Genomic DNA, 20,643 nt, shown 5'->3' with positions numbered 1-20,643 from the left:
TCTTCTGTTACTCGACTTGTAGTTTTTACAGGAATGTATAATGACACTCTTATGTTCCCTGTTTATTTAAAGCAAGAAGGTAGAACGGGAAGTAAAAGCTTTGGCAGCGCTTGATCACGTAAATATCGTGCACTACCGTAGTTGCTGGGCTGGGGAAGATTACAATCCTGAGGACAGCGTAAATCCTTCAAGGTAACTAAAAAGAATTCTCATAGCCCTAATAGGATGGAGGAAGCTGTTATTTACTATGTGTGGGCCACCGGATAAGGCCATTAATGATTACATTTATTTTTTTATTTCTTATTTTTTTTTGTATTTAATCCATTTTGAATTTATTTTTTATTTTTTATAAATTTACTTTTTATTGGTGTTCAATTTGCCAACATATAGAATAACACCCAGTGCTCATCCCATCAAGTGCCCCCCTCAGTGCCCGTCACCCAGTAACCACCCCCCCCCCGCCCACCTCCCTTTCCACCCCCCCGTAGTTCGTTTCCCGGAGTTAGGAGTCTCTCATGTTCTGTCTCCCTCCCTGATATTTCCCACTCATTTTTTCCTCCTTTCCCCTTTATTCCCTTTCACTATTTTTTATATTCTCCAAATGAATGAGACCATACAATGTTTAATGATTACATTTAATATCACAAACACTGAGACACTATGATGTCTCTGTAAGGGAACAATGAATAATCTTTTTGTTCCTCCTCTTCCTTGCTCCAGGCTTGCTTCAATTTTTTTTTTTTATTGTCCTCAGCTATTTTCAGAATCTCAGGTTTAGCCTTTATATCTCAAACATTTAATGTGTAGGCTTGCTCACATGCCCCAACTTCAGGCCAGGCTGCAAAGGCAACTTTGTGAACATGTTATAAATGCCAACAGCTGGAAGAACCTCCTCAGCTGCCTTCATTTTTCTGTCCTTCTTAGAGGCTCCTGCTTGGTGGGGGGGCAGTCAAGGGGTGGGGGTGTCTCTCTTATTTTTAATTTTTTATATTTTAAGTAGGTTCCCTGCCCAACATAGGGGTTGAACTCACAACCCTGATATCAGGAATCACATGCTCTACCGACTGAGCCAGCTAGGCTCTCCTAGGGGTCTCTCATGAATACAACCACACCACTTACGGAGGAAGGGTTGGCATTGAAAATAATTTTAAGACGATGATCTATGATGGAGGTACCCCACCTCACATCACTCATGTTTTGTCTCAAGCTCCTGACAAAGGACTGGAGGGTTCTAAAGACCTGGCGTCTCTGTCTGAGAGTCAGCCAGTGTTTGTGGGGGACTGTCCTCACTGGAATCCTGAGGACATTGAGGGCCTGTTTATTTCTCCACTCCTGACTCCAGCCCAGGCTCCACCCCTGTAATCGAGAGCTTTATCATTAGTTTCAGGAGTTACTGACCATCAGTAACAGGACTTCTTCAGCTTTCAGCAAATTCTTGGCTTTCTCTTCCTATGTAGCCAAGATAAGTTCAAAGAATATAAATTAATTTTGAAGCCAACCTAGTTTAGAAAGCAACATAAAAGCAGTTAGCAAAATCAGTCTTCACAGGTATATCATAGCAATTTATTGGCACTTCTCTTTGAGAACCTATTCTTACACAATTGTTTTCGATTTGTTTTTCCTGTATTTCTCTCTCATTAAACCATAACCCCCATGACAGCAAGGATGGTATCTAACTTGTTTTTTCATCTCTAGATGCCTGTTCTGTGCCTTTCATGAAACAGATGCTCAGTATTGATAGTGAATTAAAATGTTCCAGGTTTACTTTATGTAGAAATGAACTTTGGCTTTCTTTAGTTCCACTGTATTAATGTTCCTCTTCCTATCTATTAGCAAAGGTGATCAGAGATTCTTCACCATGAAAGAACAGGCAGGCTCATACTTTATTTTCTTATTTTATTTTTTTTAGGCTCATACTTTATAAAGTAGTTATTAACAAATACAGCTCTGGACATTGGGAACTCATTTAAATAAAAAATGATTTGTTGTATTTTGATTCAAGGTTATTATATTAGATTTCTGTTTTGAGGTATATTTTGGGATTCTTAAGGAGATAAAGTATACTTTAAAAAAAGAAACATTATTTTTTATAAATCTATTTTTATTGCTACTTGTACTGTGAATTTTATATCCAGAACAACAACTAAGTGCCTTTTCATCCAAATGGAATTCTGTGATAAAGGAACATTGGAGCAATGGATTGACAACAGAAGAGGCAAGAAACAAGACAAACCTTTGGCTCTGGAATTATTTGAACAAATAGTAGCAGGTGTGAATTATATACACAGCAAACAGCTAATTCACAGAGACCTTAAGGTAAATGGAAAATGTACTGTTCAGATTTGGTAAATATGATTTAATAATTTAAAAATTGATCTTCTCTAGTTTTAGAATTGACAGCCCTGAGGAAATAATATCTCTGATCCTCTAAAGTTAGCAATGGATCTAGAACTTGCCCCAAACACCATTCCACAGCACCACTCAAGAAGATGTCCAGAACAAATGAAGTTATTGGGACAATTGGAATGAGCTCTCTAGGAAGGAGCTTGTTCACTTCTGCTGCTATCTGGCTGCTTTTCATACTCCAGTTGCAAACACCAATAGCTTTAGTAAGCTGAACATTTGTGGCTTCAAAATCATTACTGTGCCTAGCAGAGCCAACGGGCCACTCTGTCCCTGGGACCTCTGTTGCTACTCAGGCTAATTTGAGAAGCAGAAGAGACTCTGGTGACTGGCTTTGGGAACATGGTTCTCTTAATTTCTCAGTCATTACTCTGAGGGCAGTCAAAGCTACTGGGGTCCAGAGTCTAGAATTTGCTCTGCAGTTGGCTAGATATTTCTACCCCATAATGGGAAAACTGTAGTAATCCAAAAACTTGGTACGCATAGCGTACCTTTGTATTTTTATTTTCTGCTGGCTTTCTAGCTTCGTTCATGGTCTGGATGAGCTGTTTTCCTATTTTGCCTTCTCATCAAAATGAAAGAAGGGACAGAACGGCTTTTCACAGTCTCCCCCAGTGTCTCTTCCCTATAATATGCCTACTCCCATCACAAACTAGCCATGCTGAATCCTGAGTCTTTGTTCATATTCTTCTTGCATGGAACACTCTTCTGTTTGTCTTCTTTGGTCTCAATTTCTTTATGTAACCTTTCCTGATCACTCTGGATCTGGCTGAAACATGGATCTAGGCTGTCTGCTTACCCTGCGCATCTACAATAGTCAGGAATGAGGAACAAAGCAAAAGAGAAAAAGAAGCACCTATGTATAGAGTTGTTGGGCCTAGATAGGAATAATTGGCCCATAAAAGATATTGTGTCTTTGGTCTACCCAGGAGCTGGAGGCTAGAGGCCTTTGTGTTGGAATCCACTTGGTTCCATACTTTCTTTCTCTCTTCTTTCTTTCTGTCTTTCTTCGTTTTTTTTTTTTTTTAAGATTGTATTTATTTACTTGAGAGAAAACAAGCATGAGAGAGAAAGCACAAGCAAGTGGGGAGAGGGAGAGAGAGAGAGAGGGAGAAGCAGACTCCCTGCCAAACAGGGAGCACAATATGGGGCTAGATCCCAGGATCCCAGGATCCCAGGATGGTGACCTGAGCTGAAGGCAGATGCTCAACCAACTAAGCCACCCAGGCGCCCCTGATTCCATCTTTCTTTAACAATATCTTCAAGGTGCATTTTAAGGTTGGAATGTTATAAAAACTATGTTCAAAAGAATATTTAGAATGGCTCTACCTTCACTTTGGAATGATCATATGTATAGTTAAAAAAATTAGGGATCCCTGGGTGGCACAGCGGTTTGGCGCCTGCCTTTGGCCCAGGGCACGATCCTGGAGACCCGGGATCGAATCCCATGTCGGGCTCCCAGTGCATGGAGCCTGCTTTTCCCTCTGCCTGTGTCTCTGCCTCTCTCTCTCTCTATCATAAATAAATAATAATAAAAAATTTTTTAAAAAATTAAGCACAATTACTTATAAAGTAATCTGCAAATAAATGCAGAAGTTTGGGTATTAACTCCCAGGCCCCCCTCTGGATGAATTCAGGACACTGGTGCTGATTGGTCCTTTTCCTACTGCCTCTTGTGCCAGCTCTCTTGTGTCCCACGCTGCCTGTGCCCTGTGTCATGGGGTGTTCTCTTCCTGTGTCTATGTGCAGACAGTGTTTTCTCCATGTCTGCGGTAGCTCAAAGGCCAGATTTTAATACTCCTGAGCCTTCTTGACTCTCTTTAACTTCTTTAACTTCACTGCTATGTTTGCTGCTTTCTCACATCTGAGAGAAGATGCCAGCAAGGTGTGCACCTTTTTCTGTAAAGTGTCAGAAAATACCAGCAGTGGTTTTGGCAGACAGTGGTCTTCACCCAAGGAAGTCCCTGTTGTATAAAAATCTACCAGCATTTACCACTTTCTGTCAGAATCTTAAGAATTAGACCATCAAAGTATTACATCATACATCTGAAACTTATATAATATGTTAATTATACCTCAGTAATAAAAAAAAAGATTTTACAGCAAAATGGAAAAAAAAAAAACTAGATGAAGATACTGGTGAAGGACATAGAGGTTTCTAGAGGAAGAGCTTCTGGGGGTTCTTCCCCTCTGTAGGCCCGGGCTCTTTGGTCATCCTTGGCCTGAGGATTCAGCCTTTTTACCTATAAAGTTTGCAATTTCCCCCTCTTATCATAGCATAACTGATTAGAGAAAATGTGACCTTATTTTTTATTTTTCTTTTTAATGACCTGTAAACAAGTGATCTGATATTTTTATTAGTCTCATCCAGCTTATATATTTAGAAGCATCGTAACTATAATCTCCTGTTTCTCAGAGTCAAGTTATGGACATATGTGGGAAGAGCAGTTGCACTTACAACCCAACCTATTCCTACATTGTCACTTGAATACTACACTGGTATGCTTTCTTTCTATACCTACCCCACAGGCATCTGTAGCTTTCCATCTGTATTATTGGCAGTAAATTCCAATCTAATTGTTAGTATTCTAATCTAGCTACTAATTTCTGCATAGCCTTTCCAGGTCAGCTTTTTGGAAGCTCCTCTTTAGCCTTCTTGGTTTTATGGTCTCTTCCCTGTCAGTTCCTTTGCTAGGCCCTCTCATGAGTATCACTTACCTTACGGAGTCTTCATATTTTCGTAGGGCTCAACATTGGATTGATTCAAAGTTGCCATTTCAAAAATGACAAATATAAATTTTTAAAGATTTTATTTTTAAGCAATTTCTACACCCAATGTGGGGCTCAAATGCACAACTCTGAGATCAAGAGATGCACGTTTCACCATCTGAGCTAGCCAGCTGCGCCAAGAATGGCAAAATATTAATCTCTTTATCAACAACCTTCCTGTTTCCATGGGCTTGAGAATGTTGGTCAATACCTTCTACAAAGTTCCAGAATAGGATGAACACTCCCCATTCTGTCCCCACCGCCACCCCCAACTCTTTTCAGCTTGCTTAAAGAATTATGTATGTGGACGGAAGTAACTTCATTGCTAGTTATGAACTTCCAGTTCATGTGGCCTGCCTTCAAGGACAGAGGGAGTATGTTTGTTAAGAAGTGCCAGCCAGTGGGATGGAGAAATTGACATCAAGGAAATCCCCAGGAGGGATCCCTGGGTGGTGTGCAGTGGTTTGGCGCCTGCCTTTGGCCCAGGGCGCGATCCTGCAGACCTGGGATCGAATCCCACGTTGGGCTCCCGGTGCATGGAGCCTGCTTCTCCCTCTGCCTGTGTCTCTGCCTCTCTCTCTCTCTCTCTCTGTGGCTATCATAAAAAAAAAAAAAAAAAAAAAGATTAAAAAAATAATTAAAAAAAAAAAAAAAAAGGAAATCCCCAGGAGAAATTCTGCACCGAATATCTTAACAGCATTGTTGAGAAGAGACTCATTCTGAGAATCTCAAACTTAGAGATCTGAAGGGCTTCTACTTCAAACCCCCACAGATCCTGGACTCACATTTGCAACATTTCTACCAAGTCAGAATCCAGCCACACCTTGAATACTCCCTGAGATGGAGCTCACAAATTCCCATTCTTTGGACCACATTATTAGTATATTAGGATGTATTAGAGCAAGCCTTTGGGTTGTTTCCACCTCTGGCCCTGGTTCCATCCCCTGGTACTGTGCAGAGTGAATCCGCCATTCACTAAACATCTCTTCAAACATTTGAAGGCAGCTATGCCTGAAGCCTTCTCTGCTGACAGAGAAGTCTCTTACTTCCTCAGCTGGCACTTTAAAGACCTGTGATATTAAGTATCCTGTTTTGGGTTACCTGTGTAAGGGTAAATGCCTTATAGGAAATATAAAAATAGCCCTTGTTAAATATGATTTGGATATGTGTAACAGTCTGTCGAAAGTGATACCTATAAATTAAATAATGTTTTTTTTTTCTGTAGCCAGGAAACATATTTTTAGTAGATACAAAACACCTAAAGATTGGAGATTTTGGACTTGTGACATCCTTGAAAGATTTTGCAAATCGGACAAGTAATAAAGGAACTGTTCGGTACATGAGCCCAGAGCAGGTGAGGTCCCTTCCCTTTCTGTGTATTTTTCACTTCTTTTGTATTTTTAATTATAGAGATAATAGACACCTCATAAAATTAAAACAGCACAGAAACATATAGAATAAAACTGGAAAATTCCATTAAACCTTCCTTTCTACTCCTACTCTTCTCAGAGTCTTTTGTTTATCCTTTTAGATAATTTTCTGTGAGTTATAAACATATATAGACATAAATATATATGCCTAGAGAGACTTTTTGCATTTAAAAAATACAAAGACATCTTTTTACAAGTTACTGTGATGTTATTTTGTGACTTAATTTTTTTCACTCAACAATGTATCATAATCCTTCTGTATCAGCACAGGTGGATCTGACACATCCATTGTAGCTACTGTAGCTACTATATGATGAGCTATACCATTATTTATGTAACTATTTTCTTATTGATGGGTATTTATTTAGGCTGTACCAAGTTCTTACATGTTTTCCGCCTTATCTTTGACTCTGATGGCAAGTATTTCCATGATCATCTATGATAGGTTCTTTCAAGTGAAATTACTGAATAGAATGACAAGTGCATTTCAAATTTGGCAAGTACTGTGAAATTGTCATTAAAAAAAAGATTTATTATGTCCTCCTCCCAAAGTGTTGCAGAATGTTGCTTTCTCCTTCACACTCCCAATCAGAGTAGGGTGCTATCAGACTGCACTTTGGGCCACTGTGATGAATGAGGAGTCTTGCTGGTTCAGTTTGCATTTTTCAGATTTTTGGTAAGGGAGGCCATCTTTACATGTATTTACTTACAGTTTTTTTGCAGATAATCTGCTTGTGTCCTTTCCTCATTTTTCTTAATTGGGTTATCTGTTCCTAATTTATTTGTGAGGAATATTTATATAATTTGGCTGCTGATTCTATATCTGTTAACCATATTGCAGATTTGTTCTCCTTGACTGTTACTTGGCATTTCTTTGTTTATGATGTAGCATGGAAGCTTTTAAGTTGTCACATTTCTCAGTATTTTCTTTATGACTGCTGGGTTTCTCCTTTTTATTTTGGAGGCCATTTCTCCCACAAGATTACAAAATTATTTTGTGTTTTTGCTTTAGTTTTTGTATACACGTGAGGAAGGGATATACCTTGATCTTCCTCGGGTGGAAAGGCAGTTGCTTGTTGCCATATCAGATAGTTTGTGATTTAAGCTTAAGCTTTATTTGTGTGTAGGAATTTAAGGAAAATTCATACAAACAAAAAGTAGAACAGAAGTTACCAGGGCCTGAGGGGAGAAGAGTAGTAAATTGTTTAATGATGCAGTTTCTGTTTGAAATGATGAAAAAATTTTGGAAATAGATCCTGTAATGGTTGCCTGACATTGCAAAGGTACTTAATGCCACTGAATTGCACTCATAAAAATGGTTAAAATGATACATTTTGTGTATATGTTACCAGAGTAAAAATGCTATTTTTAATCAAAACAGTATGGTACTGACTCAAAAATATACATGTAGATCATGGAACAGATTAGAAAACCCAGATATGAACCCACAATTATATAGCCAATTAATATTTGATAAAGCAAGAAAGAATATCCAATGGGAAAAAGATAATCTCTTCAACAAATGGTGTTGGGAAAGTTGGACAGCCACATGCAAAAAATGAAACTGGACGACTTTCTTACACCATACATAAAATAAATTCAAAATAGCTTAAAGATTTAAATATGAGATTTGAAGCATAAAAGTCCTAAAAGAGAAGATAGGCAGTAATCTCTTTGACATTGATTATAGCAACTTCTTTCTAGATGTAACTTCTTAGGTAAGGGAAACAAAAGCAAAAATAAACTATTGGAACCACTTAAAATAAAAAAAAAGCTTCTGCATAGTGAAGGAAACAATAAAACTAAAAGGCAGCATAGGACTGGGAGAAGATATTTGCAAATGATAAAATAACATATCTGATAAAGAGTTATTATCCAAAATATATAAAGCATTTAAAACACTCAACACTCAAAAAAACAAATAATCCAATTTAGAAAATGAGCAGAAGACATGAATAGATACTTTTCCAAAGGAGACATACAGATGACCAACAGAGACATGAAAAGATGCTCAGCATCACTCATCATCAGGGAAATGTAAATCAAAACTACAATGAGATATCACCTCACACCTGTCAGAATAGCTAAAATCAACAACACAAGAAACAAGTATTGGTGAGGATGTGGAGAAAGGGGAAGGAACCGTCTTGCATTGTTGGTGGGAATGCAAAGTCCGTAAAACAGTATGGTAGTTTCTCAAAAAGTTAAAAATAGAACTATCCTACAACCCAGCAATCACACTGCTAGGTATTTACCCAAAGAATACAAAATTACTAGTTCAAATAATAGATGCATCCCAATATTTATAGTAGTATTGTGTTACAAATTATGGTAACAACACAAATGTCCATCAACTGATGGGTGGATAAAGATGTGGGATACACACACACACACACACACACACACACACACACACACACACTGGAGTATTACTGAGCCATAAAAAAGAATGAAATCATGCCCTTTATGACGACATGAATGGAGCTAGAAAGAATTACACTAATTCTTGGCAGAAAAAGTCAGAAAAAGTCAGACAAAGACAAATATCTTATGATTTCACTCATATGTGGAATTTAAGAAACAAAACAAATGAGCAAAGGGGAAAAAAGAGAGAGTCAAACCAAGAAACAGACTCCTAACTATAGAGAACGAACTGATGGTTATCAGAGGGGAGCTGGGTGGGGAGCTGGGTGAAATAGGTAATAGGGATTAAGGAGTGCACTTGTGATGAGCACCTGGTGTTGTATGGAAGTGTTGAATCACTATACCGTATACCTGAAATATTATACTGTATGTTAATCCACTGGAATTTAAATAAAAACTTAAAAGAAATGCTATTTTATAATAAATGAAATCCCTACACACTCATGAACCTGTTTTTTGGATGCTATTCAGTCCAAATAACTGTTATTTTTTTTCTTATCTTTTTCTCTTTAGTATCATACTGTTTCAGTTATTATAGCATTATAATATCAGTTTCTGTGTTCAGACAGCAGAACCTCCCACATTATTCTTCATTTTTAAAATGTTCTTAGTGTTAGGGTGCCTGAGTGGCTCAGTTGGTTAAGCATTTGCCTTTGGCTCAGATAATGATCTCAGGGTTCTGGGATGGAGTCCTGAATTGGGCCCCCTGCTCAGTGGGGAGCCTGCTGCTCCCTCTCCCTCTGCCCCCAACTTGTGCTTGCTCTGTCTCTCCAGTGCTCTCTCATTCTCTCTCAAATAAGTAAATAAAATCTTTAAAAAAAAATGTTCTTCAGTCTTCACTTTTATTATTCCATTTGGAAAAAACTGTAGAATCAGCTTGTCATGTTCCGTAATTAGTGTTGAGATTTTGAGAGTAACTGCATTAAATTTAAGAGTTCAGTAAGAAGAATTTATATTTTTACATATTTGAGATTTCTGCTGCAGGAAATTGGCAGGTTTCTCCCACTTATTCAAGTCCTCTATCAAGTCAGCTTTTGCCAGGCAATACTGTGGTAACCAGTGACTCCCAATCTCCTAGTGGCATACAAAACACCAAAGATTTCAGCTGCAATCTGGCTGTGGTTTTGTTCCATTTGTCTCCTTCATTCCAGAGCCCAGCTGAAGGAAGGGTCGTTGCTGTGCTCAGAAGGGAAAGCAGTGCAGGAACTCATTATGACTTGTGCGGGGTCTGCCCGGGAGTGGCATACGTCACTAAACACCATGGCCCAATCCAAGGCGAGGAGATGATAAGTGTCGTGCTCTCACTGGGAGGCCAGAGCACAGTTGGGAACACTGATAAACTTACCTTAAGGAACTTTTATATTCTTCAATGAAGTTTTAAAATATTTTTGTCTTCATGAAGACCACTTATATTTTTATTTTTTAAAAAGATTTTTATTTACTTTTTTGAAAGGAAGAGTGAGAGAGAGAGAGAGAGAATAGGTGGGGGGAGGAGCAGAGGGAAGCAGACTCCCTACTAAGCAGGGGCCCCAAGACTGCTTATATTTTTAAAGCATTTCCATGAATATGTACAGTGTTTTGCTGTTAAAATGGGACTCCTTGTATCTAATTGGTTATTAACAAGGCTATTGATTTTAAAAGATACTTATTTTTAATTATGGTAAAATACACATAACATAAAATTTACCATCTTTAAGGAGTACCTGGGTGGCTCAATCAGTTAAGCATCTGCCTTTCGCTTGTGCTCTGTTTCTCTCTCTCATAAATAAATAAATAAATAAATAAATAAATAAATAAATAAATAAATACATAAAATGTCTAGAAAAATTTACCATCTTAACCATTTTTAAGTGTACAGTTGAGTGGCATCAAGTACATCCACATTGTTGTGCTACCGTTTCTGCACTCATCGAATAGGTCCGCATTCCCCCCTTCCCCAGACCTGGCAACCACCATCCTACTTTCTGTCTTTATGAATTTGAATACTCTAGATACCTTGTAAACTGCTTATACATACAGTGTTTGTCCTTTTGTGACTAGTTTCTTTCATTCACCATAATATCCTCAGGGTTCACCCATGTTATAGTATATATCAGAATTTCCTTCTGTTTTAAGGCTTTGCAATATGCCATTGTATGGATATACCACATTTTGTTTATCTGCTGATCCATCATTGGATACTTGGATTGCTCCCACCTTTCGGCTAATGTGAACATTGCTGTTATGAACATGGCTGAATTGATTGGAATGTTTGTCTTATATATAGATTCATTACTCATAGTTTATATTTTTAGGTTGGTAGTATATTGTCTATTTTTCATCTTTTTGATGTTTGAGAGTCTAGAATGGAGAGTAAATCCACCTCTTCCCTGTGGATAGCATGTGGCATAAAGACATAATTTAATGTCATAATTAAATTAAAGACATATGCTATTAAATTAAATTAAAGACATTATGCTAAGATCTAATTTAATTTTGTGGAATGTGAAAGTAGAAGACAATAGGTGGCTAATGGCTCCCCTTTAACTCCCACTTTATTACATATCTCCTGTATCCTGTATTGTTGCCCTAAAAATATTTTTTGAAAAATCATTCATCATTGTGCTTTTCATTTTTCTTGGTGGTTTTTAAATTGAAAAACATTTTATTGAGGAATGATTTATACACCATAAAATGTATGTATCTTAAATGTACATTTTTGACAAAGGCATGTACCTATGAAACCCATAAGCTTATGAACATGTAGAACATTGTCCCCACCTGTGAAAATTACCTCAGGCCCTTTCCAGTTCAGCCCTCCTTCCCAAGAGGTAACCAGTGCTCTGAGTTCTATCACTACAGAATAGTTTTCCCTGTCTTGAGCTTCATATGATGTACTTGATGTACTTTTCTGTATTTGACTGTCTCATTCAAAGTAATGTCTGTTGGAGAACCTCGAGTCATTGCCTATACTAGCAGATTATTCCTTTTTAAAAAGATTTTATTTATTCATTCATTCATGAGAGACACACAGAGAGAGGCAGAGACATAGGCAGAGGGAGAAGGAGGCTCCCTGCAGGGGGAGCCTGATGCATGACTCAATCCCAGAACCCCAGGGTTCACACCCTGAGCTGAAGGCAGATGTTCAACACTGAGCCACCCAGGCACCCAGCAGATTATTCCTTTTCATTACTATGATTCCGTTGCCTGAACAGACCACAATGTGTGTATCCATTCTCCTGCTGATGGATAGTCAGATTGCTTCCAGTCAGAATATTAGGAATACATCTTCTATGAACATTTGCATGAAAGTCATTTAGTGGGAACTATTTTAACTATTTTTAACTGCTGCATCTTATTTAATACCACAGTCAAACTCTGAGGCTGAAACTTTTGTTATCCCCATTTTATGGTTGGGATCATTCCACCCTTAATGGTTAATTTACATGGGTGATGTGGCTTTGTAGTGACGGATCTGAACCAGGGCAGTCAGACTCCACATATGTTGCTAACAAACATGCATTGTTGCATTGTTATACTATATAAGATATTTTGGTCAAATAACATTTTTGGTTTCAGAAGACATGGATGTTTATATTGGATGAGTAACTTAAACATATTTTGGTCTCTTTAGATTTCTTCACAAGAATATGGAAAAGAAGTGGATATCTTTGCTTTGGGGCTAATTCTTGCAGAACTTCTTTACATATGTCCCACTGTTTCAGAAACACTGGAGGTAAATAATCTCACAAAAAAAGAATGAAGCAACAAAAATTATTAGTGGTCATCTCCAAAGTGCTGTTATAGTAACTGCCCTCATGCAAAGACAGGCTTGAATATATTCGTGTTGACTGAAAAGGAAATATGAATTTTATCTTTCCATATTTGGTTAACCAAAGCTTTTTGTTTAAGACCAAAAACTTTGGTCTTCCTTTGAAAGTATATACACCTCATATATTTCTTATTTGAGTCAGTAAAATTTTATTGATTGCCTGCTTTGCATAAGACACTGTGCTAAATGCTACAGGGTTTTAAAAATGAGTAAAACTTGTTCTCTAAGAGTTTATATTCTAGAAGGGAAAATGAGAGAATGCTGTATATGTTTGGGGAGAAGACATGAAGTTTTGTGGAAATGGCTAGGATAGAGATCTTGCTAACTATTGGGATTTCCATTTCATAGAAGTATTTAAGCTAGGCTTTGAAGGATTGGTGGGCTTCTACTCATCCAAAATAGAAAGAAGGCAATTCCAGCCTTCAAACAGCAATGTGCAGAGTGTGGGAATAGCAGGCAGTGACATTTTTATTGGAATATATAAATAACAAGAAAGTGATGGTTAGTGGCACTGGAAAGATATGTTAGGGGTAGATTAAGGCAAGATGATGGACGTTCTTATGGAGGTATTGGAAAGTTAAAGGCATTAGGCAACTGGGTATCTTGGTTTGAAGCTCAATAAAGAGAATTTGCCTAGAGCCAACAGGCTTCTCTGTACAATGAGGTAATGAAAATACCTATCACACAGGATTCCAAAGAGGATGATAGATAGTGCATATGATGCTCTTAACACTTGTACACGTTAAGGATGGGGTGAGATGGGGAAGGGGAGTCCTGCTTGCTTCTTAGCTAAGAAGCAAGTTTGGTTTCCCTTCCAAGTGAATAATTTCCTAATGATTATATATATATATATATATATATATATGTTTTATTTTCAGATTTTTAAAGAGCTAAGGGCTGGCAAGTTCTCAGATGTGTTTGATGCCAGAGAAGTAAGTACTTGAAAATAATCAGAATTTTATTTATTTCAATGTTCTGTTTCTTACTTTTGACTCATTATCATTACAGAAACAACTTCTGCAGAAATTACTATCACTTGAGCCCATGAAACGACCTAATGCATCTGAAATACTGGAGACTTTGAAGGATTGGAAGAATGTTGCAGAAAAAAAGAAGTCAAGGACATGTTAGAGCCCTTCTAAAAAAGTATTCTGCTTTGGATATTCAATTTTTTCTGTAATGGACCAAAATCTTTTAGGGTATTTACCTTCTATTTTCATTTTTCCCTTAATTTTTCACTACATTTTAAGAAGGCTCAATTTTTTTTTTTTTTTTTACTTCAGAGACATTCATACATTTGCCTTTTTCCTGGCTCATCTCCTTATTATAAACATAGGGGGAGAAATCTCTCAAATTTTTTATATCAATTAGTAGATCAACTAATAATTGTTTATTTAATGTTCACTGTTTCTAAGCCAAAAAATATAACGTCCTTCCCTGTCTTAAATAGCTGACAAGCTAGCTAGAGAAATAGGGGACCCATAAAAAGTGATATACAATCATTTTGGAAAACAATTTGGTCTGATCTGATTAAGTTGAAGGCGTATATACCCTCAAAGCCATCAATTCCATTCCTACATGAATACCTACAAGAATGTTCATAGAAGCTCTATAATGGCCAAAAGAATAAAAAACAATCTATATCACAAGAAGAAAAAAAAACAAAAAAACCCCAAGAAGAATGGATAAATAAATTGTATTTGTCACGAATGTCACACATTTGTCACACATTGTAATACTACATAGCAGTGAAAATGGATGAATTACAAGCTCAATGTAGTAACATGATACATCTCATAGGAACATAATGTTAGCAAACAAAGCTACAGAAAATGTGGTTACAGAAAATGTGGACAGAATGGTTCTCTTTACATAAAGTTCCAGAGAATGCTAAATGACATAATTTTGTTTAGAAATTCAAAAAATGTGGTAAAAAAACAATACAGGGAAAGAAAGGAATAAGAAATATTAAATCCCATAGTGGTTCTCTGAGGAGGGATGGAAGTGGTGCGACTAGCGAGGTGAAGTGCAAAGGTTCACTGTTTTTTCTTAAACTGGCTGTTGAGTTTACTACAGTTTACTGCATAGTCATTCTTTTATCTTAAATAGATTTTGTATCTATTAGAACAAACACTTTAGGAAGATAACTGTGCTGGGAGACAGTAGGGAAACACAGAGAATAGTGGGTTTGTGGGAGATGACTTTCTACTGGGGTATCATAGTGCAGGGCTTAGACGTGGCATTCCAGTGAGACTTAGGTGAGGGATTTAGATGAATAGAGAGGAACTGTATGGGCAGTATTCTGGGCAAGAGGCGTGACTTAAATTCTGGAAAAGAAACACCTGAGAAACATTGGATATACTGGTTTGTTTCTCTGAGTTGTTGGAGGGACTAGCAGAAGATACTTTGGGTGCCATCTTGGATTGATGGTTGATTCAAACTTTATAGCAATCAACTACCATTCTAAAATTGCCTTATACTTTTACAAATCTTAAAATATATGTATCTGAGATGAAATGTTCAGAAGTCTAAATACCACCTTTTCCAACACTCCATTATCCAGGACACTGACTAGAAACATAAACTCACAACAGTGTTGACCGTAACTTGAGGCTCCTGGCATATTCAGTTTTGGTTATGGAATAACGAATGATTCCAATATTATTCATACTTATTTTTATGATTTTTTTATGTTAAAACATACATTAAATCAGAATAGGGGTTGCCTGGGTGACTCAGTTGGTTAAGCATCAAACTCTTCATTTCAGCTCAGGTCATGATCTCACGGTGGTTGGATCGAGCCCCATGTGTGGCTCTGCGCTCAGTGGGTCATCTGCTTCTCTCCCTCTCTTAATTTTTTTTTAAATTTATTTTATTTATTTGAGAGAGAGCATGAGCAGGGGGGAGGAGAAGAGGGAGACTCCCTACTGAGCAGGGAGCCCAATGTGGGCTCAATCCTAGGACCCTGAGATCATGACCTGAGCTGAAGGCAGATGCTTAACTGACTTAGCCACCCAAGTGCCCCAATAAATAAACTCTTAAAAAAAAGAGACTAGAATTGTGAAACTCTATGTACCCATCACCCAGTTTCAACAACCATCAGTAATATTCTACCTTTCTTATATGTCTCCCCCTTCCTTTTTATAATTTTTTTTTACTAGTATATACTAAAGCGAATCTCAGGCATTAAATTATTTCATTGTAAATACTTAAAAATGTATCCCTGACATAAGATCATTTGAATTTTAATAAAACCATGATACATTGTCATTCAGCAAAATTAATAAGATTTCCTCGTCACATAATTTTTTCTATTCAGTTTTCTTTACAAAAATGTATTTCACTGCTTGTATAAATCAGGATCCAACATTGCTGTAGCTGATGTCTCTTTTACTCTGTAACATTTACCCGTTTTAAACTTTACCTCTTGCCACTTATTTGAGGAAGCAACTGGATCACATATCTTATAGAATTTCCTTCACTCAGGATTTGACTGATAGCATCCCCATCATGTCTAGTTAGAGCTAGAAGCTTGATTTGATTCTGGTTCACAAAATTTCCCCCCAAGAATACTGCATAGGTGATACTATATACTTTTTTTGCATCACTTCAGGAGGAATATGTTTGGTTTTTCCATTTTTGGTGATCTTAAGATGGATCAGTGGGTTCCTCTCCATCTTCCACCTAACAGTTTTAGCAACCATTGATGATTGTTTGGATCTATTATTTCATTAGAGGTTGCAAAATAGGGATTTTTGGATTTTATTAAACCTCTTTGTCATCTGTGATTCTTCTATATTTACTCTAAAGCTGAATGGGACAGATGGGATAAATACTTATTTTTAGAATGAGTTGGTGCCCTGGCAACTTCCAAAGGTGACAAATGAGGTTTTTGTTTTTTGAGCGGGAGTGTGACCCAACCAGTTCATTGAAACAGTGTGTTTAAAATGGGTTAGAGCAGGAAGAGACTGTATATGAAAGACAGAAAAAATAGTGGAGTCAGAACCAAGAGGAGTTGGTAACTAATTGTGGGAATTAAGGAGAAGGTATGCAGCAGACATTACCTCCAGGTTTGTTTGAAAGAGAATGACTGGATGCCATTACAGGAAATAACAGGCCTCCATCACATTAATCCCCCAAAAGTCACACATCCTTGAGAGGTATTTTGTGTCACAGTTTTGTCTATTATACAATTTTTCGTTAGAATTTAAACCAATAGTGAGGCCACCTCATGTCTGTCCACATGGTGAGATGGAGCATGCATGGGAGGCAAAATGTTAGCTTTTGTTTGGAGATGCCGTGTTTGTGTTGCTGCCAGAATATTCAAGTGAAGATGTAGAGCCGACTGTAGGAAACACGATACGGACATGACAGAAAGGATGGAATTATACACAAAATGATGTGTATGTTATCTGGAAGTAACCCCTGAAGCTCAATTTAGAATCCAGGGGATTGCCAACAGAGATTATATAGAGGAGAGCAGGATGAGGAACAAAGTATGGCAGACAGTCCATTTAGATACTTATTCTTTGTATCTAAATGTCCACTCAGACGTTAATGTCTGTGATTCTGTATCTAGGACTATGGCCTATCCCAATCCTACATTTCCTCTGATGAATTGACTATGGTTGACAGATACATGGTGGCCTCACTGTTGGTTTAAACTCTGACTAAAAACTGTATAACTGGTAAAACTGTGGGGCAAATCTCTCTCAAATATGTGTGGCTCTTCAGGGGTTGATTTGAGACCTGTGTCCGTTTTCTATGACTGCTGTAACAAATTACCACAAACCTGAAGGCTTAAAACAACATACATTTATTATCTTACAGTATTGAAGGTCAGAAATCTGAAATGAGTTACACTGGGCTAAAGTGGAAGTGTTGGCAGGGCCATGCTCCTCTGGGGGTTCCCACTCCATGACCCATGATCACTGTTACTTGAATAAGCCCTCACCATGTAGGCTGGCTGTGTGACTTGAATAAGGTTTTGCACTTAATGGCTCCCTGCTATGGTTTCTACCTAAAATTCATTTTTTTAAATAAAATTTTACTGATATATAATTCACAAAGCATACAATTTCACCCATTTAAACTATACAGTTCAGTGGTGTCAAGTATGTTCAGAGTTGTGCAGCCATCACAAAAGGAAAACCCATACCCATTAGCACTCTCCTCATCTTCCCCACAAAGCTCAGTAACCACTAATTTACCTTCCATCTCTACAGATTCAGCCACTCTGGACATTTCATTTAAATAGAATCATAGGATATGTGGTCTTTTTCACTTAGCATAATGTTTTCAAGGTTCACCCATGTCATGGCATGGATTGGTACTTCATTCCTTTTTATTGCCAACTCATTATCAATTATATGGATGTATCACATCTTATTTATTCATCATTCGATGGACATTTGGGTTGTTTCCACTTTCCTGCTATTATGAACAATGCTACTATGAATATTCCTGTACAAGTTTTATGTGAACATATGTTTTCATTTCTCTTGGATAAATGCCTGGGAGTGGAAGGAAGTGCTGGGTCATACTGTAACCCTCATAACTTTGTGTATCAAGGTTTTCAGGACCAAATTTAGAGTGATGTCATAGTGTTCTGTCAACCCCACTCAGAATTAAATTTCTCCCTGCTACTGCTATTGTTCACCACCTCAGTGTTATGCTCACCGATCTGCCTTGGAACTCAGTAATCCTATGTGGCTCTTTTTGTGAATTACGGGAAAGCAGGGAAAGGCTCTTTCATTTTTATATGCCCAAGGCACAAAGCAGGAACTCTGCAAGTGCTTTTGAATTGGTGGGAAATAAAAGTATTAAGAATTTCATATGCTTGATCCTACAGACTGTGTCTAATACTAAATAATGATCACTTTCAATTTCGACAATTACATGACAAATAACACTTAAAAAATAAAGGTGTTTAAGGCAAACCAATTTCATGCATTAAAGTCTGTTTATTTTGGCTTATAGAAGCTCTGGTGTTTTGGATTTATATTAAGAAAATGAAACACTTAAGAAGTTATAGACAGGACTGAAACAGGACAATATAAACAAAAGTAAATGACAACATGATGAGTTAAAGTTTCAAATTTCACATAAATTTCACTGAAGCAAATTCAAATTCACTAAAGCAAATTTAAAAATTCTTTTCAATGTTTTGCTTCCCTTGGTTTTCATTGTCATTATGATATCAACAGACTTTTATTAATAAAAATAAATTTTTACTCATATTGAAAGCCTGTGTTTTTCATTGTTGATGGATAAGACTAGAGGGATGTTTCCCGCTGTCCAAGGTAGGCCTAGTTCTAGCCCTTGACCAGGAAACACAGACTATAACTCTGGTGGAGTCCCAGATCCCATCAAGGTTATCTGCACATTCTCAGCCTAATTACGCATGAACAACTTAAAAATATTCTTGGCCACTAGGCAGGCGGGAAGTTGTTCCAATAGTTGGTAACTGGAGAAAAAGCTAGTGCCTAACTCTGTTCCATCTAGAACAATCCACGTGGCTTTGGGAATGGCTACATGAATGTCAGCATACTGGCTGGAATGACAGTAACACATCTGACTGTAATTCCAAGGAAAGATGAACTCCTTTGTTTTAGCTATTAATTCAATTTTATTTTTTAAGTGAAAAAGTAAATATTAAATACTATTATCCAACTGTATAAACCCTAGTATTATATATATAAATATGTATATTTATATTCACAAAAATAGTAATTCATTTTCTGGATGAAGAACAGAGGCTTGGAAGTTAACTAGGTGATTCACAAGTTCTGCTGAGTCTCAGAATCAAGGGTAGTAATGTTTAGGCCACACCGACCAATTACATCTGAATCTCTTGGGTTAGGATGTTCGTATTATCCTTTTTTAAAGTTCCCCAAGCTAAACATGATAACAAATGAATTAGGTCATATTAGGGCAGAGGCCGACACAAGTTGTACTATTGATTATCTTAACTCAAATATAACTTAGCTTTTGCTGTGTTCTTGGGTGTGAGGTTTCTAATAAAAGGAAGGAAATTGATCCTTTGCTCAATGGTACTGAAAGGTGAGCTATAAAATTGTACCCCAAGAATGTAACAGTGCTCTATTTCTAACCTGTAGAACTAGTCTTCATCCACAGGTGCTTATCAGGCTCATTCTTCGAACTTCAAAAGAAATACAGATATCCAGAAATTATTCTAGACCAGCTGAATCAAAATCATTAGGGGAGGCACCTGAGCTTGTAAATTTTAAAAAAAGTTCATGATTTTTGATGCCAAATTTTGGCTGAAGATCTTTAGAGGTGTGCCACATGGCATGTGCTTAGCTATATTCGGTTAAATTATAGGGAAGCAGATTTTTAGAAAAATGACTTTAAAAAATCACATAGTTATCCAGCAATGGAACAATCTATTTTAAGGCAGGGAGCTCTCAATGGCTAGAAAAATAAAGGCAGAGGTTGGATTACCACCTGCTGGGAATGTTATCCAAAGGCCCTCAAATTTAGTGAGTAGTTGGATCACCTGATATCTAAGGTTACTCCCAATTCTTAAGTTTCTTTAGCCAAAACCTGCAATCAATCACCTACAATGGATGTTCACATTGTCGTGAAAACTCATGATTTTTCCAGAAGTATCATAATGATTTTGTTTCTAAAACTGGCTAGAATGAAGTAATGTCAGTGAAGTAGTGTTAATGGAACATTGCCTCTTATACTGGTCTTCCCTCCTCATGCTCGCATGGACAGAAGGGACTTTTTCTTCCTCCCTGGGAGATAGAAGTGTGGCAACAGGGATCCCTGGGTGGCGCA

General features: G+C 37.3%; 1 protein-coding gene across 1 annotated transcript in view; it reads left to right on the top strand.

The window, feature by feature from the left end:
* The window catches only part of EIF2AK2 (eukaryotic translation initiation factor 2 alpha kinase 2), a 40,252-nt gene extending 19,631 nt beyond the window's left edge, over window positions 1-20,621 (top strand). The window contains exons 11-16 of the mRNA XM_055327317.1: window positions 73-192; window positions 2,136-2,316; window positions 6,398-6,526; window positions 12,640-12,741; window positions 13,716-13,769; window positions 13,846-20,621. Coding sequence (XP_055183292.1) covers window positions 73-192; window positions 2,136-2,316; window positions 6,398-6,526; window positions 12,640-12,741; window positions 13,716-13,769; window positions 13,846-13,968 — 709 coding nt within the window. The 3' untranslated portion in view covers window positions 13,969-20,621. The remainder of the gene's footprint in view (window positions 1-72; window positions 193-2,135; window positions 2,317-6,397; window positions 6,527-12,639; window positions 12,742-13,715; window positions 13,770-13,845) is intronic.
* The last annotated feature ends 22 nt before the right edge of the window (window positions 20,622-20,643 follow it).

This window comes from Nyctereutes procyonoides, unplaced genomic scaffold (assembly GCF_905146905.1).
Source record: "Nyctereutes procyonoides isolate TBG_1078 unplaced genomic scaffold, NYPRO_anot_genome, whole genome shotgun sequence".
Lineage (NCBI taxonomy): Eukaryota > Metazoa > Chordata > Mammalia > Carnivora > Canidae > Nyctereutes > Nyctereutes procyonoides.
The sequence above is the reverse complement of the archived record's forward strand: the minus strand, read 5'-3'. Positions and strand labels throughout refer to the sequence as shown.